At 36.5% G+C, this 24,027-nt stretch overlaps 1 protein-coding gene across 1 annotated transcript; it reads right to left on the bottom strand.

The window, feature by feature from the left end:
• Positions 1–254: 254 nt before the first annotated feature.
• LOC103723450 (probable lipoxygenase 8, chloroplastic) lies at positions 255–23,421 on the bottom strand. The gene is made up of 9 exons (XM_039116155.1): positions 23,046–23,421; positions 21,578–21,849; positions 7,674–7,914; positions 6,987–7,307; positions 6,814–6,899; positions 6,339–6,449; positions 4,883–5,184; positions 1,818–2,084; positions 255–1,285 (listed from the first exon to the last, which is right to left on the bottom strand). Exons 1-9 carry the CDS (start codon positions 23,386–23,388, stop codon positions 526–528), a joined length of 2,703 nt encoding a protein of 900 aa, XP_038972083.1. The 5' UTR covers positions 23,389–23,421; the 3' UTR covers positions 255–525.
• Between the last annotated feature and the right edge of the window lie 606 nt (positions 23,422–24,027).

Raw genomic sequence — 24,027 nt, forward strand, 5'->3', positions numbered from 1 at the left:
TTATCTTTCGATAACTTGGGTACTTGTGAATTGACTAGGGTATTGGTGGAGGCCATGAGAAGAAGAGAAGGTTATACCACTCTAAGTGGCTCTGATGCCAATATTGGAAAAAATTTACGGACTATAATAAGTCTATGAACTATACCACTCTCTTTCCAAAGCACACAATAGTTTGTAATAACTTTCCAATCTCATATAAACTGAAAAACTAGGTAGCCTTATATAGGCATTACAATGCAAAATGAAAACGTAAAACCACTTAACTCTAAAAGAAGAAAAAAAAACTGACTACCCATTACCATATAATTAGGCAGCCCATTACCACACAATTATTGACTACCCATTACCACACATTGACTACCCATTACCATATAATTAGGCAGCCCATTACCACACAATTATTGACTACCCATTACCACATATTAACTACCCATTATCAAACGTTTTGATTTGTTGTAACTTCCAACAGACAATAGATCTTCTCTGAAGTCCAAAGATAGGTGAAGTAATAGCAATTAACTAATTTCAAATGGAAATGCTGTTAGGGATTCCCATCCCTGTGACCCCAGGCTTAGAGAAAGGCTTCATGGATTCATAAGGAACTGTGCCGGCTCCAAACCTATTTTTAAGTTTTGGATCTCTATTCCGATCATCAATATTTCCTTCAATCTCCTTCAACCTTCCATTGAACCTCTCATGTGCTGCTTTTATTATCGGATCATGCACCCAAGGCAACTCTGGCTCCCCACCAAGGTACTCCTCGTCCGGTGAATGGCTCGATAGCACGTCGAGCACCGCCATCACCCACATTGCTTGAATTTGAGAGGGAAGGCACCGTAAAAGAGCAACTTCTGGCTTCTCCAAAAATTTGATAAACTCCTCTTCTTGTGAGTCCTCCACCGGTACCTTAACGCGTGCAATGGTTGGCCGGTTGGGGAAGTAGCCACCATAGTGATACTGGCCGAAGTTGACGGCAGCGTGGTGTGCCGAGGCCACCCATGTTATGGTGGTCAGGATGTGGATTAGGTTCTCCGGGCTGTCCATTTTTGGCCACCATGGCTCGTCTTTCTTGTCGCCATGACCTTTGGTCCTGACCTCGTTCCAAAACTCTTGGAGCTCGTAGTCTTCTAACACATGGCTTGGGTCCGGGTAGTAGTGCGAGACGTAGTCCTGGACCCACTGCTTGATGGCAGACCAGATCAAAAGGCCATCGGTTGCAAAAGGATAGTCCTCGATGGTTAGCCTCAGCCCGTGTTCAGCTGTTGGATCTTCGACCGCCATTCCCCTGACATTAAAAGAGAAGAACTTTGTTAGAGTTTCTAATGTGGACCCAGTTGAATCTATAAGGCCTTGATTCAAGTGGTCCGTGAGGTTGCTAATTATTGGTTGGACCAAATCCACTCACTGATCAGTCCAATGGTGAAGCAACACGATCAAAAGCATATCTATTGCACACTTTTTTCTATGTTATCCTGCTATGCACGTGCTGCTGTGCAGTTGAACTGGTCAACCAGATCAGCAGTAGATCTGGTCCAACTAATAATCACTCCTATGAGGGGGGCTCCCACTCTTTGATTGCTTTATCTAGGTGGGGTATAGTTGGACAAGGTTTGGGAAAGGGAACAAGTTGGGCCTTTTCGGCCATTATAATGCCTTCATTTTTTTAGGGGAAACGTTGCAAGGCCCACTGCTTTATGATGGAGATAGAAGCTTACTAATGTGGAGCTTCTTCTTTTTTTTTTTTTTAATTTTGTTCTACGGTCAAGTGATCGATGGTCGCAAAGTCAATACGATAATTTGTAATAGAAGAGGAATACCTCCGAATCAAGTCGGCTGGCAGGGCCTCCATGTCAAAGCGCCAGAACTGGTCATAGGCGACGGAGCTGATCTCCATGGAGTATTTGAGTGGGGAGAAGGATGACTCTATGATCCCACCTGCGCTTATAAGGTTTTGCCGAGCACGTGAGTTGATGTCCATGGTGTAGCGGAAATGTGGGTGCAAGAGCCGGTAAATCGGATGCATCGTACTGAGTTGTCGATTTGCTGCAATGATGTATGGCTCGATGCAGGCATGAGTTCTTAGCCTGCAAATTACAATCGAAAGCTTTCTTAATAACAATGATATTTCTCTATAACTTAATAATAACACTTGCTATATTTATTATTACAAAAAGTAATGGACCATATATAATAACACGTTATCGGTGGTATCCAATTATGTCACTATTGATTTCCCACAAAGTATTATGTTAGCACTAAATGATATATTATCTTTTGGTAGAAAAAAAATATCTTTTTTGAGGAACCACGAAAATATATAACTAAATTTAGGCCTCGTTTAGGAGAGCTGTCGATAGTAGAGCTTTTCAAAGTAGAGCTTTCTGAAGTAAATTTTTTATAAAAAGTTGTTTGCTGTTTGGTAACTACATTTTTAAAGTGTCGTGCCACTTTAACATATGTTTGGTAAACAAACTAAAAAAGTACTTTTGGTATAACAAAATGACCATAAAGAATATTATACAACAGAGTATAATAAAATATAATATGTATTAATACATAAATATATAATATAGTATAATATTACTACAATGTAATATAATATTATTATAATATAGTAATATAATATTGTATACTATAGCATAATAATTTAATATAATATTAAATTATTTAACATAACATATCAATGTATTATTATATAATGTAATATAATATTATATTTATAATATAAAATAATAATAAAAAGATATAAAATATTATAATTATTAGTGTAAATTAATTTTTCATAATATAACAAATTTCTTAGCTATGTGATAAAATTGGTTAACCAATTATTAAAAGGACATTTTGTATAATTGTTATATTTTATCATAGGTATTTTGGTCAATAAACAGCTTCCTAACTAGGCCTAAAAATGCTTTCCGGAAAGCTCCAAAATGGAGTTTCTCCCAAAAAGCTGTTTTTAGCTTTCTGAAAAAGCTAAAACAGCTTTCCGAAATTTTTATTAAATACCCCTATTTCATTTAAAAGAGCCTTTTTAGCCCTCCAAAAGCTCTCCTAAATGGGGCCTTAAACTCACAGCATTTTAATTAGATAAGCAAGAAAATGTTTAAAACACTAACCAACATTCCATTGAGATAGCTGAAACTACGCGAAAAGGCCAGGAAAGCAGGCCAAGGCCCAAGAAATTAGACAGACAAGCAATCCTAGCATTTGACAAAACGGCAAAACACTGCTCTCATTAGAGGAGCCCAAATTAATGATTTGATGATCATAACTTGGGTCTTGAAATTTTTTTATAATATATTATTATAATGTTATAGGTGCCATTATTTGGATAGCTAGTTTGATTGGCTGAGGTCCTGGGCGTGATTAGATTGGACTAGCTAAGGCTAATTAAGGATCCTGGGCCTAATTTGAATTTGGGATGATTTTCGTTCATTTTTATGCCAATGCTATATCTTATGAGAACTTTTACCCTCCACAAGTACAGAAAATATTTCCCGTGATAAAGGAACAAATCCACCAATATGACTTCTACGTTTCAGAGGAACAAGCCAATGTCACTAACTCTTTGATAAGAATCAGTAGAATACTATGAACCGCTCGTGACTCACCTAGTATATTTGTCAGCAGATATATATTCGTCCAAAATGAACTCCAACAATTACTCTTCATCATGTTAGATCATCTGAGATACTAGTACATGTATGGATGGCCATTAGAATTAATAAATTATGATGTATACTATTTATTTTTTTTGAAAATTGATTCAATCGGAGAGAAGAAAAAATTTTTCTCGACCCACTTAACTTAAATCTCTCCAAAGAAATTTTAAAAAAGATAGAAGAATTGCGAAAATAGGGCTTAGGTATTCTTTTCTTTCATTGATAATCTAAAACTAAGGTACGCAACCTTTTTCTGTAATGGTGATGTCCGCCTTTGCACAATTTGGGTTGGATTCCTCTTCTTAATTTTTATAATTAAACTTTCTTTCTTAAAATAGATATAACTAATAAAAATAAACTCGAAAAAGCTAAAATTCTTTAGGAGGTAGATCTCGACTTCTACATCAACTCTACCTTCTGTCGCCTCGGCTAGTTTTTTTTCGAATTGAGAGATAAGTTTAATTAAAATCTTATCCGAAAAAGAAATGTTCGATCTAACCGGCCCATTTCAAGATCTAAACGATGGAGTTTGGGTATGATCGTTAGGGTCGCCACCCTTTAAAGGGCACAATGTCACGTCATATATTTCAAAAACTTACCTGATTTCAAAATAAAGATTATTTTAATCGGACGTCGTATGACTAAGTTATAGCTTTTGAAAATTTGACATATGAATCGGCTTTTTGATATGGTAAATCTTACTTCTGAACTCTATTCAACCGTCCATGTAGTAACCAAATTGATCTGCATCGAGTTTAAGGATTCTTTCAAACCAAATATCAATACACCACTAGAAGGGATACAAAAACAAGATCAAGCAATCAGGCAGGAAAAGAACTAGCCACGAAGGCCCACATTCGTTTAGACATGAAGAGTCGAAGGATGCTATCCTTTCCCCAAGTACCCTGCAATAGTGGAGGGATTGCCATCCTAACTGCTTTGCAAATAACAATTCCATGAGGATTGTAGGTTTGGTTTATGCTTTGCCCATTCCCCTTGTAATTACTCAATTAATGCTTATCACTCTTTGTACTCTTGCCAATCAAATCTAGCCCTCCAAGTCAAGGTTAAATTAAATACTGGACGCAATCAGAAAAGGATATTACTTTTGGATTGTAGACGCAAATGAGCCAACTGGATGATTGAATAAATAAAATGTGTTACGTTTAATGTAAAAACTTAGGATAAGCTAATATTAATTAAGATACGACACGTACCAGTGGATGATGAGCTCATGGTAACCGGAATCATGAGCACCAATGTGAGCTTTGGCGAGTTTCCAGAGCCAAGCCCCAGTGGCATCCCAGCAAGGCATGAAGACTTGCTTCCACTGGGGCTTGATCGGGGAGGCTGGCCGGGTGAGCTCGATGGCAAGCGGTCTCAGAGTGCCCTTGTTTGTAAGGAAGAAGATCGTACGTGATCCATACAAGGTGGTGCCTTCTAGCTCTCGAACTTTGTGCACAAATGGAAGGAAAAGATCGTGGTAGTCCAGCATGAACAACCTCTTTTGCTTGAGTGCCTGCAGAAATTAAGACGAGAAGAAATTGCTATGAGCTTGTCATTAACACCAATCATGGGCATCCTGTGTTTTTCGGAGGATTTTTAAAGCACAATCTCCCTTTCTTCCTTCTCTTTAAAAAAAAAGAAAATAAAAAAAAAAAGATCTTTGTAGAATAGGATACATTTTGAACTCTCCACCATGCCCCTACCAAAAGTTGTTTGCAGTAAGAACTATGGCTATGAGGGATTCAACATGGTGGTTGATGGGGAAAATATTAGTCATCCTGACTTCAGGTTGTACCAACCTCCTTGACTCCGGCCTTAACCGAAGTGAATGACCTCGGTATTGGCCGACATGCCATTTTGGTCGGTCTTGCCTAGGAGTGACGTAAAGGTTATTGAATAAGTTGCAATCATGGTCTTGGCAACAGTTACACTAGTACAGTAGTAAAGACACTATCAATTCGATTATCATCGCATGTCAATCTTAGAAAGCTGTTACTATACAATTAATGCACGATTAGCTGTTATCGTGCGGTTATGGCACTTTCCGATAAATTAGGTAACGGACATCATTCTCATCCTATATATTGGGATGACCGGGGCACTCTTAGGTAAGCTTTTTCAAACTCCCACTTTCTCTCTATTTTCCCACCGTTGCTCTAAATCTCCACTAACATAAGCATCGAAGTGTTCCTGGCCGAAAACTTTCTAGCAAGTGGAGTTCTTTGCAAATCGTACTCGCCTTCAAGCTTCGCGACACAGAATCTCAAGCATTCTCTCGGTTGACCTACATTTCAGCTTGATTCCACCAACCTCAGCACACCTCGGGTGGTGACCGATCTCAACCTGGATTCTACCATTCTCTGTTTGCTTTTGACATTTCTTATACAAGTCGAAATCTATCAATGCATTGTTAGAAGTCTGAGTAATTCCGTGGATAGGGATACAAATGTCTCAGTCTCAGGCTTAGGTTTTTCCAAATATTCAACAGATTCAACGTGAGCAATGTAAATTTTGGCCCATTGGCCAGCCCAATTTGCATAGTTTGTTGCATGTGCACATGAATGTCTGAAAAATAAAAGAAGAAACATAGAGTTTTTGTTCTAATCTTCCCCCCATCATTTTCTTGCAACTGTACATGTTTAATATCTAATAGAACGCAAGTATTACCTCTTCCACTGTCATGAAGCCTCCTATTTCTTCTTCGATCATCTCTACGGTGATAGCAGACTCAGGAGTGCCGTAGACCTGTGGATCAAGTTTGCTTTTCAATGGGAACTCCTGCACAATGTTAGAGAGCACATGTAGTCTAGGTTACTTATGAGTCCATATCTAATCATCTAAAGATTACTGAGTTTGATTGAGTATTGATCGCTAATCATAATTTTAAATTCTAAAAGACAAATAGGTTCTGTGAAAGACATTCAGTAAAATTACAGTAAAAAGAAAAAACTCAAATTTTAATTGATCAATAGCGAACCAAGGTTTTTTTTAAGAAAAAGGAGTTTAATCTGAAAATATGTAAATAATTTAATAATTATAAACAATGTAACAATTATGTAATAAAACAATGAGCCATTCAACCAGTAAAATGCAAATGTAAACTGATGGCAGAACTATATATAATGCTCAAAGGTAGCCTTACCGTAACCAGCTGAATGGCATAAGGGTTGACACCCGCCAACGTTTGCCGAGAGAACTCTTCATCTCTAAGCCATGAGAACTTATCCTCTACAGTTTGTGAAACAGATGAACTTAGCCATGGGGACATAAATCGTGTCACATGATCAAAAGCGAGAAAAAGGAGAGAGAAGTCACTTTCAATCATGGCTGGTGGGTCAAATTTCACGACCTCATCGATGCCATCACTAATGACCTTCTCCAACCAATGGGTCATTCTTTGGAGGAGGCCATGCCCTTCTTTCTTTGGCAAGGTGAAGCCTTTGTCATATAACTTATCAATGGCAGTGAAATAAGGAAAGCCGAGATTATCATCGATGAGTGCAGTTTGGACCGAGGGAACGACCGCATGCAGCCCAGATCGAAACGCCTTTCCCAGGAAATATAAAGATTTCACTTCGGGGAAGGCCTCATCCCTCGGTACATACATGGAGCTGCTCCTTGTTTCCGATAGAGGGTCTGTTCACAGTTTACAGATTTGTTCACATAAGTTGCATGAGATAACAATATTTATCTACGTACATATGTCATCATCCATCGATCGGCCATTAAGCATCCCTGTTTGCACCTTAATTTTGAGACAATTAATAAGGAAGCATAAATCTAACCATTACGTATCATGTGTATGAGACAATTAAAGCTTATACGCCAACATCCAAACAGGTAGCCCGGAAAAGAATGGAAAACTTCGTGTTGTTTACTGTTAATATCCATCCTAGGTCGTTTCATGGGAGACACACACAGTTTGCTGCCAAAAGAATCCCAAACTCTCTCTAGGCTGCATCAAATATGGGGCAAACAACTACAAGCATGCATATGTTTTACCTTTCCGTGTTCTGGGGCGTCCGGTCCGGCAGCGCCTTGGGTAGGGATATTCCTTGCTATCACCAAGGACTGGTCTAGCTTTGTCCTCGTCAACATCAGGATCACCTAGATCGTTGTACACGTCATAGTCATAAATCCTTTCGAAATCCTTGCGTTCTCCATGACCATCACCTCGCTTGATTTCAAGTTCTTCACTCCTCGACCTACGAAGGCCGCTTGGAGTTTGGGCTGGCAAGTAAGACTGGTAGAAAGAATGGGTATGTTAGAGAGATCGTGACAACGATGTAATGAAAATATTTAGGTGTGATTGGTAATGTTATATGCTAGGATAGTTTTGTTTTGTTTTTGTTTTCTTAATGCCGAATATAATGTAATATCCATAACATTTATTTTAAAAGCAAATAAATATCTTAATGGAATTCTAGGCAATAGAACTGCTACATTTGCCAAGTATGTCCAAAACGGGCGCAAAGAGAGGTCTTTTCTTCTTTTCTTTTCTTTTCTTTTCTTTTTATTTTGTTTTCAATTGTTGAGTGCTTTTATTCACAATACATTCTAAGGAAGGTATATAACATTTTACTTTAAACTTGAATATCAAAATTCTATAAAAGAGATTAGGTTCGTCAACATCTACCATAAAGAGCCTAGCAAGATTAGCACATGAAAACAAGAGGAAGAAGAACGGGACAAAAAAGGAGGAGGAGAAAAGTCAGCATGATCAAGTCCGCTTTAAGATTTGTGAAGATGATAAGTTATATACCTTTCAAAGTGAAATCATTGTATCTATAGAATAATAGGAAAAGTTATTTTGCTCCAAGTATATCCTACCATCAATATTGGATTATTGCAATCTATATGAACATCATGGAATCTGTGCATGTTGAAGCAATTTTGCATATATGCAAGCTTTTCCTTCGGAAATGAAAATCATCTCTACCTATAACCCATAATAATAGATTCCTATTAAAATCATTACACAGTTCTTTTCCGCGAAATCGAAATTATGTAGGATGAGATTTTTTTGATTTAAAATAGTAATTGCTGTAATAGTCTGACGGATGGTTGTTACTTGTAATTATAATAGGAAATAACAATTAATAATGACTTTTTTAAAAAATAATAATGAAAATTACAATTATTGATCCAAATCATTGTTGATATATAAATGAAGAAAATATTGTGGAACAAATAAAAAGTATTTCTAACTAGTAAGAAAATTTGAATTTAAAATACTAAATTTTGTGATAAAATGGTGTCATAACAAAATAATGGTCAAATAACGACCATAGTTTAGAAATTTGTTATTCATATATATAATATACAAAATTTCTTTTGAAACTAGCTGTTATAATATTATAACCACCATTATTTTAAATTACGCACACTCTTCATAACAAAAATTGTATTTTTTTATTACATCAATGTTATTACTATCATAATAAAAGTATAACCACCCTAGTTTATTACTTTTCATACCTTTTTTTTATTACACTTTTCCTCGTAAATAAAGAGGTTTTAATTTGAGAGTAGTTTTAGTCCAATATAAAACATTTGCAATAGTGTCTAACCAAGGTATACCATAAAGAGAGAGGGTAGGTTTATATTCTCTGCATGAGGCTCTAAAATGCTCGCATATTATCAAATTCAATCAAATCTTTCCCATACAACGTCCATATTGGACCATCCATGCTCTATATGTTGAAGCTTGTTACATTGGAGACAAACGTCGCACTAAAACACATCAAGAAACCAAATCATATGGAAAAGTTACATCCAACATTGTTCAAGTCATGGTACTTTGTGATGACCCAAAGATTGATTCATAGATTGATTTTGATGATCACAAAACCTTGAAGTATAGATACTAATGTTTATGTTGCAAGGAGAAAGATATTTATTTTTGCAAGGAACATAGCAAGTTGGAAGAACACAAGAAGGCCTCCAAAGCTCTCAAGTTGGAAGAAAGCTACAATTTATTGGTCCAAAGTTTAAAGTTCAAAGAATTCAAATTGGAGGAGTAAAATCAAAGGAAAAATTCAAAAGAACAGTCTTCGAGTCGACTCCAGTGGAATTCGAGTCGACTCCGGAGAAGTATGAGTCGACTCCGGAGAAGTATGAGTCGACTCCTAGGAGTCACAGGCAGAAAAGTCAGAGAGTAGTTTTCGGGTCTGAGATTCGAGTCGACTCCAGTGGCACGCGAGTCGACTCCAATGATTGGCAAGTCGACTCCAAAGAAAGCATGAGTCGACTCTAAGCGGAACACAAAGAAAAAGTCAGAGAGCATTTTTGGGACTCTGAGATTCGAGTCGACTCCCGCATTGCACGAGTCGACTCCGAGACTCCGCGACCATCAACAGACAGAATACCAAGTTACTGCCTCTGAGATTCGAGTCGACTCCCAGACAGCTCGAGTCGACTCCAAGGCAGCGCTACACCAAGATGGCAGAAGGCTGTGTTTCGCAAACTGAGAGCCGAGTCGACTCCAAGGAAGTTCGAGTCGACTCCAAGACTGGACGAGCCAAAAGACAGAGGATCGGGAGTTCGGGCTCTGAGATTCGAGTCGACTCCCAGGACAGTCGAGTCGACTCGAGAGGACAAAATTCAAAATTGGATCCACGGACTTCAGTGGATGAGCCGACTCCGAAAATGCCAAGTCAGCTCCAGATGTTGGCGAGTCGACTCCGGGTTAAGTCGAGTCGACTCCCAGTCAAGGCATGCACTTTAATTCAAATTTGGAACAGTGGCCGAGTCGTCTCCAGTAAAGCACGAGCCGACTCCTGCAACAGGCGAGTCGACTCCTGATCGCGCGAGTCGACTCCGATCCCAACGGTAATATTGTCAGGAAGTGCAGACTGTGTCCAACGGCTCTATTTTTGTCTCTAACGGCTATATTCTTGTTTCCACGCCATCTAAAGCTATAAAAACAAGAAGAGAGCTAGGGGAGAACTCATGGAAGTGGGAGAGATCATCTAGGAAAGAGATCTCAAAGAGATTACAAAGGAAATCTCCCATAAGCACAAAAGGGCCATCCAAAACGAAATAGAGAGAAGAAGAGCATCCAAGTGAATCCGAAAGCTTCCTCTCCATCCGTGTGCTGCCTCGGGGATCCTCTACTTCATGCCAAATCAGAGGAGGATCAAGTAAAGAAGAAGCCGAGCTCCTCCATCTTCAAAACTCGTTTGAGGGCTTCTCTTTACTCTATTTGTTTATATTGTCATATTTGCTTGTTTAAGAAGCTTTGTTTTGTTTTATACTTTGTTTTAATATCTTGTAACTTGATTCAATCAAGGGATTGAATCAAGGGGTTAAGGTTTGTTGGTGAGTTAAAGGGAAAACCAACGGGATTAAGGTTTGTTGGTGAGCCAAAGGGAAAACCAACGGGATTAAGGTTTGTTGGTGAGCCAAAGGAAAAACCAACGGGGTTTAGGTTTGTTGGTGAGCCGAGGATAAAACCAACATGTAAGGGTTTGATTGTGAGCCCGGGAAAACAATCGGGGTTGGTTCTAGTCGGTGAGCCTGGAAAAACCGACCGAGTTCGTTGTGCGCTCGTAAAACAACAAGTTGGGTTGTGAGCTTGTAAAACAACCGGCTGAAATCGGTAGGATTATAGTGAAATTCCCAAGAGGTCTTGGGGAGTGGATGTAGGTGCTGGGGTGCACCGAACCACTATATGTCCTTTGTGTTTGTAATGCCTCTAATTATTGTCTAACTAACACACTTACTTACTTAGATAAATTGCTTGCTTAATTCTTATCCGCACATCCTTTAGTTGCAAGCATATCTAATCAAGTCGAAGTCTATACATCAAACCCTTGCTAAGTTTAACTTTCACTGTGCATCTATACAACTTAGGATAGTTAATCAAAAAGTTTTAGAAGTAGCATAAAAGTTTTAAAAGACCCAATTCACCCCCCCTCTTGGGTTGTATCTACTGGGCAACAAGTGGTATCAGAGCAGGTGCTCAAGATTAATTATTGATCTCACGATCAAGAGCCAAAGATCATGACAACTCAAATAGATAGTTTTCTAGGAGAAGGACAATCAATTGATACGCCTCCACTATTTAATGGCATAAACTATACACATTGGAAAATACGCATGCGCATCTTTATTCAATCACAAAACTATTATTTATGGAAAATCATAATAAATGATCTTCACACACTCTCTCAAACTTTTAATGAAAAGGATTTAGCACAATTGAATGCTGATGCCATGAACCTTTTATATTGTGCATTAGATAGGAATGAGTTTAATTGCATGTCTTCTTGCATGACTGCTAAAGAAATATGGAATATGCTTGAAGACAAATATGAATGCACTAACAAATCTGAAACATCATGTGTAGAAGGAGAGCAGTATCATATTGAAAATCCATGCTTGGTGGCACAAGAGGTACATGCTGAAACTGAAAGCAATTTTACATTTGATGAACTCCATGATGCCTTTTCTGATTTGTATTTAGAATATAAGAAACTTATTTGTAAGAACAAAAACTTGAAGATTGAAAATCAAATTCTAATAGATGAAAAACTGAAACTAACCAGTAAAACTGAAATCTTAATTAAAGAAAATCAAGAACTAAATCAAAGAGATCAACTTCTCACTGAAAGTCATGATAAACTTAAGAAAAACAATGAGTTACTTTCAGAAGATAACAGAAGATTAACTAAAGAAGTTGACAGATTAAAACCTGTTGTTGAAAGATTTACCCTCAGCTCTGAAAAATTGAACCTAATGATAAATAATCAAGGAGCTGAATTTGATAAAGTTACATTAGGATATCAACCTTGGTACACCCAAAAACCTTTTAAGAATATGTTTGTTAAAACAGTTTTTAATTACTCTAAAACAGATTCTTATAAACAAAAGCTAAGTAAAATCTCTTCTGTTATTCCTAAATCTATACATTACAAATTTGATGAACCAAAAAGGGAGAAACAGAAAATTAAAAGTTTTCCTACTACTCATGTTCGATCTAAGTTTGTTAAATTCAACAAGAGGATACAGAAATACATCCCTTGTAATCCTAAAATTTGTAAATTCATGGACAAAATAGCTATTAAGAGAATATGGGTTCCAAAAGGAACAATTATAGCTAACCTACAAGGACCCAAAAGAGCTTGGGTTCCTAAGTTGAAAATATGATTATTCTTTCAGCAAGCATGTCTAGCTATCCAAGGTCCTAATGAAAGATATTATCTAAACAATGGGTGCTCTAGACATGTGTTAAAGAATTGAATTTAAAATGTAATTAAAAAGAATGATTTAAATGAAAGAAAGGATGAAATAAGTAATTCTTACATCTTCTCGTATTGAAATTACTTTATTAGTTGATTAAAACATAACTTGAAAGTATTAATCATTTTTGTGATATAAGTGATATTTGTCTTTTTGGGTATGAAAAGAAAATATATTCAAATCACTTCATTTTTTTTTGTATGCTCCACTCACTATTGGATAAGTTGCTAAATGATTAATTAATTCATTAAAAATAACTCTATGAACCCTCTATATGCTTGATTAAGAATTTTTATCCATGGCATTATTTTTATTGATCATCAATATGATAATGTGTACTTGGTATGCTTTTGAATATATGCACTATAAATACCAAGATTAAAGAAACCATCCTTCGCACATAGAATCAACTCATGCTAGTATGTACTTAATCTCAAAAGACCTTGCCATAGGCTTGCTTAGATTATCTACTTAAAGGTCAAAGTTTTGCTATGCATGCTAACTAAGGAAACAAACAAAAATCATTTCTAAATCTAAAGATGTTGTTTCCATCTCTAAGTCTTCAAAAGCTTATATTGGACTTGTTCTTGGAGAATAAAACTGAAGTATTTTTCTGTATTTACTAAATCTTGTAGAAGCGTTTCAAATGAAAAAGGTTTCCAAACTGTGAAGATCATGGCACAGTGTTGAAAACCAAAATCCAGATTAAGGTTATACAGAAAATAGTATTAAATTCAATTATTTCAGCTCCATGGACATCATAAGTAAAAAGGGGTTAATAGAATTCTTGAAGAAATGAAAAAGACAATTATGTATGATAGTCATCTTTTAAAAGACTATCATCACTGCTTGTCATACATATGATTTCTATTAGATCTATTTCTGATGAAAATTTTGATCTTCTGAAAAAATGAAAAATGAACCATTGCATATCTTTCATATTTTTCAGTCGTACATGTTATGCTTGATATGCTCTTATGAAAATAATGCCAAATCTGATAGAGATATGTCTATCCTTGGATATCATTCATCAAGCAATGCATATAGAGTATTCAATGAAAAGTTTTTAGTTGCAAAAATATCAAGGTATTTTATTCTTTATCAGACTAATGATTTATTATCAAGATACTAAAATTAAATTATGTAAGTATATGGTTAATCTTTTACATATAACAATCTGAAAAACTTGTTAATAATTAGAACCAACTTGGATTTTTCAGATATGCTCTTAATGAAGAAAAAGTGATGACTGTTAAAAGACTAAATCAAGAAAAAATGAAATAGATCTTGATAAGTTTCTTGCATAATTAAAAGTAAAAATCACCATTATCACTTGCTTGCTTTATGAGCTTTATATTCTATCAAATGAATGTGTAGAATGGACTCCTATGTGGTTATTTCATTAAAAAAGGAATCTATGTAAAATAACCACCTTATTTGAAAACATTCATTACAAATATGATAAAGCAATTTGTGATTTGGAACAAGCATTAAAAGCATGATAGAATTATCATTTTATCATATACCTAATAGACCAGATTGTGTGATCATTATGTGCCCTTGTGCAAGACTTCAATCTAACTCTAATGAATCATAATTTATTGATAACAAATGAATCATAATCTGAATTTTGATAGAAACAATTGTTTAAGGCAATTTGATCAAAACTTAGCTAGCATGCCTTATTAATAATTATCTTAAGCAAATAGAATCCAAACTAAATTGATCTTGAAAATAAGAAATTGATTTGACCTCGATAAATCTTTCTATTGCCTCACATGCTTGTCCTTGAACTATCTTGGTTAATGAAACTATCTCATTAGTTCAAGTGATATGTGCTTGCTTATATTTAGGCATTCTCTTGAAGTAAAGTGACTCAATATTCAACTATTGTCTTACCTTATGTTGAGTCATCTAGTTTAAAAAAAAAATTATTATATGTTGAATGAATATTTTGTATCTTAAAGAAACTAAAGACCTTCTTTCAAGAAAGAAAAGGAGTTTGTTAATAATGCAGGATCCTTGAGCAAGAAAATGAAAGATCTCAACTTGAAGGATATCTCCGTGTAAGATACAATAAATATTCACATGCAAACAAGAGAGAGAACCTTCTTCAGCCAAAAGTTCATACATAAGGAATCTAGTAGGTATTTGACTGAAGAATGCAGAATGAATTGGTAATTCTAGATACTTCTCTCACAAATTAATTGAGCAAAGTCAATAACTTAAATCTTATTATGGCATGATTAAATTCTTTAATTATTAATTTTTGATATCATGTCTATATGTGTATTGACTGACTTGTACTTTTAGAAACTGTTTCATGGTTTGCCCAAACTAAATTATTTCTTTGCCTATATCATAACCATGAAATACACAAGTATATGCTTAAAATTTTGATGTAAAATAACTTGTGAGAAGTTATGAATCCTTGAGCATAATGAAAATGTTGTTTGCATGATATACATATATATGATACATAAGATTATTTCTTTATTCTGCTCTTTCATGTAAATTACTTGAGAATAACAAAAGAGAGAGAGAGATAAAGAAAAGAAAGTGGACATTATTCAAGAGATGAAAAATCTAAGCAAGGCAAGTACTTCAATCTTAAGGAAAAGCAAAACAAGCATAATATATTCGGCACATTTGGAAGGGATAAAATCTATAATTAATTACGCTCAAACAGGGAGAGTTTGAAGTAAACATTTTAACCTGTCTATATTGCTCATCATAGGGATGGTGCCAATGGGGAGGCTAGTGGTAGTACCCGGCACTATTTGACCCAACTATTCGGTGTAGGGCATATTAGGGACGGCACAAGAGGGAGGCTAGTGATAGTACCTCGTGCCCCTTCCCAACTCCACCGGATAGGGAGCAAATAGATTATAGAGCTTAAGAAAGTTAAAAGAAAGACAAAGTAAATGAAAGTATACGAGAAAGAATCAAGTCAAATTTTTAATCACTTGAAAACACACTTTAAGGATGAAATCAGTGCAAGATAATATTTAAATAGGAGGAGTTTATTTGAAAAGAATTGATTTTGATCCTTGACATGCTTGTTCTTAGTATTTTAATGCATGACTTAACACATGATATATTTTGCATATGGTATGATGTCTTGATTTATGGGTTCTCAATATTTTGTAATGCTCCATGCTTGGACAATTTGATTGAATGTTTGGAATATTACATAAATTTTTGTTTGGCATTATTGAAAAGAAATTTTCAGATTGGTTGTTAACAATCATCATTAAAACCTGAAAGTTGAATAAAGGAGAAGAGAAGGATATCTTTATTTAGGGAAAATAAATTGATTTTGTTCTATCCTTCAACTTGCCTAAATTTGGTATATAATGTTCAAATTCGTACCAAAACTCAACATTTAATACAAAGATTCTGAATATGCTCTTATATGTTTGAAATATGTATTTTCAATCGTAATCATTTAAGATGAGCTATAATGTGGAAGATACATATCTCAAAGTATGATTTTGAAAAACAGAATTAATTTTGATGCCTTTGGTGATTGCTCCGATACGCATCCGAAACATATCATTTCTTATCTTCAAAGTATACTAATATTAATTCAAATGATGTATCTTTTGATGATCTTGATTGCAAACAAAAATTTCTAAATATATGATTTTATTTTGATATTAAAAAATTTTATTGTGTTTCATGTATATATTGCTGAAAAACTGTGATTAAGTAATTAAGTTCTATAAATCTATATACCTCAATGATCATCTATATGTTTTTCTCTCCTATATTCTTCAAGACTTCCATCAGAATATATATAGAGTGAATGATTTTAAAGCTAGAAATATTTCAGCTCACTCAAATGATTCTAAAAGAAAGAAAATGTAAATGGTTTTGAAAGAAATTGAACTTCAATTGAATCATTTTCTGATTAATACTTTTATACATTTTCTCTAAGATTAGGAGAAAGCATAATTTTGTCTTAAAGGATTAGAAAGAGTGATTACTATAAATTCTGAATAATTCTAGATCACTCTACATTCTTGATATTACAGAATTTCAGTGTTATTCACGTTTATCACTAAAATCTGAAATTCAACAATTAAAATGATTAAAGAAGAATGCATCTTTTGAGGGGGAGCTTTAGATATTCAGTATCCTATCCCAAAGACACTTTATTTTGAGGCATACTTTGAATTTTATGGATTGATTTTGATGAACCTCCTTATATTGCAAGACATGCTTTAATTTTCTTGAGATGAGTTCTATAAAGGTTGTCTTATCTCAAACCTTGAGTCTTATGAAAATAAGCTGAAATATATTTTTGAGATTGACAATCTTATTGAACATTATCTTAGGATTCTAAACTCTTAAATGGAATGATCAATTGAGGGGGAGAAAGAAAATTTTTATGATACACTTTGAGGCGTGTTATTTGGTTAGTATATCTCATGCATCACTCTTGAACCAAATTACAAATCTTAAGAGCCTCTAATTTAATGAAAAAGGGGAGAATAATGTGTTAAATTTTCTTGAGTATCTCTTAGAAAATCTATTTTTGGAACCTCACTAATGAGCTCTAATTGGCTTGCTTTTTGGAACTTCAATTTTGTGCAAATTCATTATTTTATGTATCAAATTGTGCTTATTTTCTAAAGAAATAAAAGAAAGTCTTTAAAAGAGCTCTAAGATGTATCAAAAATTGCATGAATGTATATTTTGATATTTGTGCCCCAATGCTCCTATTATCATAAAAGAACTTTGAAGTCATTAAGAAAATTAATTAAATTGCTCTCATGGTTGATAAAATACTTAATAGATTGGGCAAAAGGTCTTAAACGAACAAGCTTTCATACTCAGTGAAGAGAGGTTAGATTTCCACTCATGTTTTTCCTTGAATATCATTTGTAGTACTTCTTGAATTAACCTAAGGAAGATTCCACCTACACTTGATTAGAAAACTATCTGTGGTATCAAATTAGAAAACCTCTTGAATTCACACTCGATGTGTTCTGCTCTGATCTTTGTGCTTAATGTTTCACTATCTTTTTGATGTTGTTAAAAAGGGGGAGAAATATCTAAGTATATGCTATATATTATGCTATATATACTCATAATGCTTTATTACTTTGAATTGAATACAAATCAGCTTAAAATTTAAATATGTTAATTGTGTTAAACTGATTAAATCTAAAGCATTATCATGAAGTATGTTTTTACATATATATATTTTCTACTTCATGCAACTTAGCTATGTATTACTTCTAGAAATCAATATCTTTTATATTGCATATACTCCAAGTTTTGTCATCATCAAAAAGGGGAAGATTGATGACCCAAAGATTGATTCATAGATTGATTTTGATGATCACAAAACCTTGAAGTATAGATACTAATGTTTATGTTGCAAGGAGAAAGATATTTATTTTTAGAAGTAATACATAGCTAAGTTGGAAGAACACAAGAAGGCCTCCAAAGCTCTCAAGTTGGAAGAAAGCTACAATTTATTGGTCCAAAGTTTAAAGTTCAAAGGATTAAAATTGGAGGAGTAAAATCAAAGGAAAAATTCAAAAGAACAGTCTTCGAGTCGACTCCAGTGGAATTCGAGTCGACTCCGGAGAAGTATGAGTCGACTCCGGAGAAGTATGAGTCGACTCCTAGGAGTCACAGGCAGAAAAGTCAGAGAGTAGTTTTCGGGTCTGAGATTCGAGTCGACTCCAGTGGCACGCGAGTCGACTCCAATGATTGGCAAGTCGACTCCAAAGAAAGCATGAGTCGACTCTAAGCGGAACACAAAGAAAAAGTCAGAGAGCATTTTTGGGACTCTGAGATTCGAGTCGACTCCCGCATTGCACGAGTCGACTCCGAGACTCCGCGACCATCAACAGACAGAAAACCAAGTTACTGCCTCTGAGATTCGAGTCGACTCCCAGACAGCTCGAGTCGACTCCAAGGCAGCGCTACACCAAGATGGCAGAAGGCTGTGTTTCGCAAACTGAGAGCCGAGTCGACTCCAAGGAAGTTCGAGTCGACTCCAAGACTGGACGAGCCAAAAGACAGAGGATCGGGAGTTCGGGCTCTGAGATTCGAGTCGACTCCCAGGACAGTCGAGTCGACTCGAGAGGACAAAATTCAAAATTGGATCCACGGACTTCAGTGGATGAGCCGACTCCGAAAATGCCAAGTCAGCTCCAGATGTTGGCGAGTCGACTCCGGGTTAAGTCGAGTCGACTCCCAGTCAAGGCATGCACTTTAATTCAAATTTGGAACAGTGGCCGAGTCGTCTCCAGTAAAGCACGAGCCGACTCCTGCAACAGGCGAGTCGACTCCTGATCGCGCGAGTCGACTCCGATCCCAACGGTAATATTGTCAGGAAGTGCAGACTGTGTCCAACGGCTCTATTTTTGTCTCTAACGGCTATATTCTTGTTTCCACGCCATCTAAAGCTATAAAAACAAGAAGAGAGCTAGGGGAGAACTCATGGAAGTGGGAGAGATCATCTAGGAAAGAGATCTCAAAGAGATTACAAAGAAAATCTCCCATAAGCACAAAAGGGCCATCCAAAACGAAATAGAGAGAAGAAGAGCATCCAAGTGAATCCGAAAGCTTCCTCTCCATCCGTGTGCTGCCTCGGGGATCCTCTACTTCATGCCAAATCAGAGGAGGATCAAGTAAAGAAGAAGCCGAGCTCCTCCATCTTCAAAACTCGTTTGAGGGCTTCTCTTTACTCTATTTGTTTATATTGTCATATTTGTTTGTTTAAGAAGCTTTGTTTTGTTTTATACTTTGTTTTAATATCTTGTAACTTGATTCAATCAAGGGATTGAATCAAGGGGTTAAGGTTTGTTGGTGAGCCAAAGGGAAAACCAACGGGATTAAGGTTTGTTGGTGAGCCAAAGGGAAAACCAACGGGATTAAGGTTTGTTGGTGAGCCAAAGGGAAAACCAACGGGGTTTAGGTTTGTTGGTGAGCCGAGGATAAAACCAACATGTAAGGGTTTGATTGTGAGCCCGGGAAAACAATCGGGGTTGGTTCTAGTCGGTGAGCCTGGGAAAACCGACCGAGTTCGTTGTGCGCTCGTAAAACAACAAGTTGGGTTGTGAGCTTGTAAAACAACCGGCTGAAATCGGTAGGATTATAGTGAAATTCCCAAGAGGTCTTGGGGAGTGGATGTAGGTGCTGGGGTGCACCGAACCACTATATGTCCTTTGTGTTTGTAATGCCTCTAATTATTGTCTAACTAACACACTTACTTACTTAGATAAATTGCTTGCTTAATTCTTATCCGCACATCCTTTAGTTGCAAGCATATCTAATCAAGTCGAAGTCTATACATCAAACCCTTGCTAAGTTTAACTTTCACTGTGCATCTATACAACTTAGGATAGTTAATCAAAAAGTTTTAGAAGTAGCATAAAAGTTTTAAAAGACCCAATTCACCCCCCCTCTTGGGTTGTATCTACTGGGCAACACTTTGTATATTGACAGGTTTCGAGAGACTTTTGTCATAATTACTCCTCCAAATTACAATACGGGAGATGAAAGTGGTAATTGAAGTAGCTGAAAAACCTTAAGGGCTTGTTTGGTTCGCAGGAAAAGAAGGGGGGAAATGTGGTCAACGGAAAAGTAATGAGATGCCTCTTGTTTGGTTGGAATTTTCAAAGGAGAGAGACGGAAAAGTTGTATTCCCATGGGAATATGATTCCCACATTTCATGGAAAAGTTTTCCCATGAGAAACATGGAAAAGTAACTTTCCCATGAGGCGAGAATTACTCTATTTTTACTTTTTTCCAAAAAGGCCCTTCAACATTAAAGAAGCATTAAAGAGGCATTAAATACCTAATTTTTATTAAGGGCATAATAGGAATTATACATAACTTTTCTAGGAAAGTGGATGGCTAACCAAACATAAGTACTTTGGAAATTTGTCACTTTCTAATGGTCAACCAAACATGCCAAAAGTACTTTCCTAGGCATCCTCTTTCTAGAAATTTGTTTCCCAGGAGTCATATTCCTAGAAAAGAAAATGCTTCCCGCGAATCAAATGAGCCCTAAGGTATATTTCGTGGAAAGGAGTTTGGCTTTGGAATGAAACTGAGAATGAGTGACTCCCATTCTAATTGTTTAGTTTGAAAAAACTTCATTTCTATTTTGATTTCAAAGAGAATAAAAATACTTGTATTCTCCAAAACTCAATTCCGACTCTCTCCAATATTCAAATAGTAATTCGATTCTGATCACGAACTAAATACAACAAAGGATATGACTATTTCGATTTTTATTCTAATCTATTTTTTGATTTCGGCTCCCATTTTAATTGTGAACCAAACAGGCGCTTAATTTTGTAAGCTCAAACGAGCCTTTTTGTCCTGTGATTAGGATTGCAGCTGAGCAGAATAATTTATGTTTGGACTTTTAATTCATGGCTATCAAATCTTACGGATGGAGATGGTAAGCTATATATGCTGAATCCAAGAAAAGACGAAAGGTCGCAAATGCATGTGTTGCTTCTGTGGCTTTCATGACCATGCGCACGCAAGTGATGTATATAAGAAAGTTATAATGCAAAGTAAGATGTAGAATTTTAGATTGCTATAACGTAATTGGTCTTTGCATTAATTCTCGAATAATTGCTTAGAAAATTATAAGTCATTGGTGGAAGAGTAATGCAAAGACTTACCTTGTTGGTGAAGAAGATTCTCTTCTCTGGATTGTCGGATTTGGCACGCACCCACGAATTGCAACTTATTGTAAGGGTGGTAGTATCGTCGGAGCTGAATGTGATGTCCTTGAGAAACATCTCCCTATCGTTCTCATTTGTCACCAAAACCGCTCCAATTTCACCAAAACTCTTGGGTACCGGAAAGTCATACTGATCATACTTGATGTCATCTGTAACTTGGCTGCCCTTGGGAGCGCAGGCTTGAATCGTCTCCTTTTCTAGTCCCGTTTCTTGCATGCAAAAATGAATATACATCAGTCAATATCATCAGACGTCAGTCCGAATGAATCCTTGCCAAGGCCATGACCAATAAAATTTACTCTGGCTATCTATCTTCATTTGTCTCCTTGTTCCTTTATCATCCGTGCCATGAGAATTTGCACGTTGCCCTACCGATGTGATGCTTCTCCACTATTCAAGATATCTACCATTCAAAAATTGGTCAAGTCCAACGGCGACAAAGACAATCTTGTGCCACTTGATCCGGGTCGTACATATAATCACATCGTTGGTGATTAAGGTTGGGCTTTTGGTTTGAGCCAGTCGTTGAATGATCACAGTCTAACCATGTTTATAAATAATAATGTCTTGTTTTGTAAATTAATAGAGATTAAAACACTATTTAACTGCCATCCAAATAAGGAACAGGAAATATAAAGTTAATTGGGGACATTCGCTAGATTGACACCCAAATTAAAAGCTGAAGCTAAGTTTCCCAAGGGCAGGGCGCACGAAGGATGGGGGAGACATCATACATGAGACCAACTGATCGATACCATGCCCTTAATATATATATATATATCAAAACATGTTTAGCATTCTGTTAAATGATCCTAGTACTTGATTTCGTTGGCATGTTCTTTGGCGGGAGCCGTTCAAAATGTGAGCGTGTGGCTTAATCGTATGCCTGAATTACTCGTTAAAATCATCACAATTGGTTAAATTAGCTTAGACTTGCCTCGACTAATTAATATACGTGATAGACTTATAGCGTGACCCATATTTTTGAAGACAATAAATAGTTGCTAAACTCATATGCTATCTGCATCGATGATAAAGATAGAATCAAAAATATCAAATATAGAATCAAATCTTAGCTCCATGTCCCAAGCTCACCAGAAAATAATAAAGAACAGAAAAAACCAATATAACAAAGAACTGACTAGTTTCTGGGAACATTATTACTCCATCTCTTTTTATGGTAGGCAAGTCTTGGGTGCTCGACCATCCCATGAGTACTCACTCGTCCGTTATTCATTGAGACACCGAGGTTATTTAAGGGCAAATTCCCTAACAGCACTAGTGAACTGCAGTCTTAGCGGCCATGCATATATAAAACATGAAACGTTACTAATATGTATGGAGTACCAAAATGAGCTAAGGATTTCTCCAGCCTCCACTTACATGAGCTTAGCTGATCACTTACTTGGATCGAGCTCAGCAGCCAGGAGCTCAAGGTGGAGACTTTTACGGAACTGATCAGCAAGGTCATCGAGGGGACGCGAGGGACGGAGGTTACTCAGTAAACCTCCGACCGTCATTTTGACGGCGACAACCGCTCTGAGAACGATGCGTGCATCGCTATCTGCTGAAGAAGATTGAACTTTCCCTGAAGCACAACGAATGCTGTCATGCTTCCGTATCTTTTGGAGCTTGACCGTCGCCGGCCGAAGCCCGAGCGGCAAGGAGCGGTGGCTGGAAAGAAGGGGCCCATGGGAGAAGAAGAGGAAGGGAGCACTGCTCGCTGTGAGGAGCTGAGGCTTCAGCATCTCTTCCTTCAGATGAGATGGGTGGCCAGGGTTCTAATGAAGGGGTTTAGAGATCAAGATAGTTGGCTGCTTATAAAGAGATCACGTAGTTCTCTACGTGTGGGAACTTTGAAGCGGCATGCAGGAGTCTAAAAGCAAAAGGAGTTGGGTATCAGCACCATTGTGAGCATAAGGAAACATTCACCACTTTATAGTCTGGAAATGATTTGCAGATAAAAGGCCTGCCCGCATGCCAATCAGTGCAAAACAGAGGGAGAACACTGTCAGACTTGCCGAGGATGCATCTTGTTCCACTCTTATTGTTGGTATATTAGTTTGGGTTGGGGGTTCTCTTACCGTTCCCTAGACCGCTTGATCGCAAGGTAGACCAACCTACCTAAAGTAACAACATATTTTACCACTAGCGAGGTAATTCGCATGGTTTAGTATTGTATTAACTATCATTTATGAGGATTGTCTGACTACATATGGACCAAGTAAAAGAATATTAGGCACATTTCTATGCGGCCCACATGGTTTAGTTATTGGATGAATTTGGGTGGTAGGTAACTATCCACTAAATGTAGTTATGCCTAAGGTAGTTTTTTTGATTGAAGGAAACTAATGATGCTTTGGTTGTTCGATAATGGTTCCTAGCCT

This window comes from Phoenix dactylifera, unplaced genomic scaffold, assembly GCF_009389715.1.
Source record: "Phoenix dactylifera cultivar Barhee BC4 unplaced genomic scaffold, palm_55x_up_171113_PBpolish2nd_filt_p 000064F, whole genome shotgun sequence".
NCBI lineage: Eukaryota > Viridiplantae > Streptophyta > Magnoliopsida > Arecales > Arecaceae > Phoenix > Phoenix dactylifera.

Coding starts and splice junctions, on each gene's coding strand:
- LOC103723450 (XM_039116155.1), bottom strand. CDS start 23,388: ATGCTGAAGCCTCAGCTCCTCACAGCGAGCAGTGCTCCCTTCCTCTTC. Junction 6,900..6,986: donor CCCACCAGCCATGATTGAAA/GTGACTTCTCTC, acceptor CACAAACTGTAG/AGGATAAGTTCTCATGGCTT. Junction 1,286..1,817: donor CCAGCCGACTTGATTCGGAG/GTATTCCTCTTC, acceptor TTTTAATGTCAG/GGGAATGGCGGTCGAAGATC.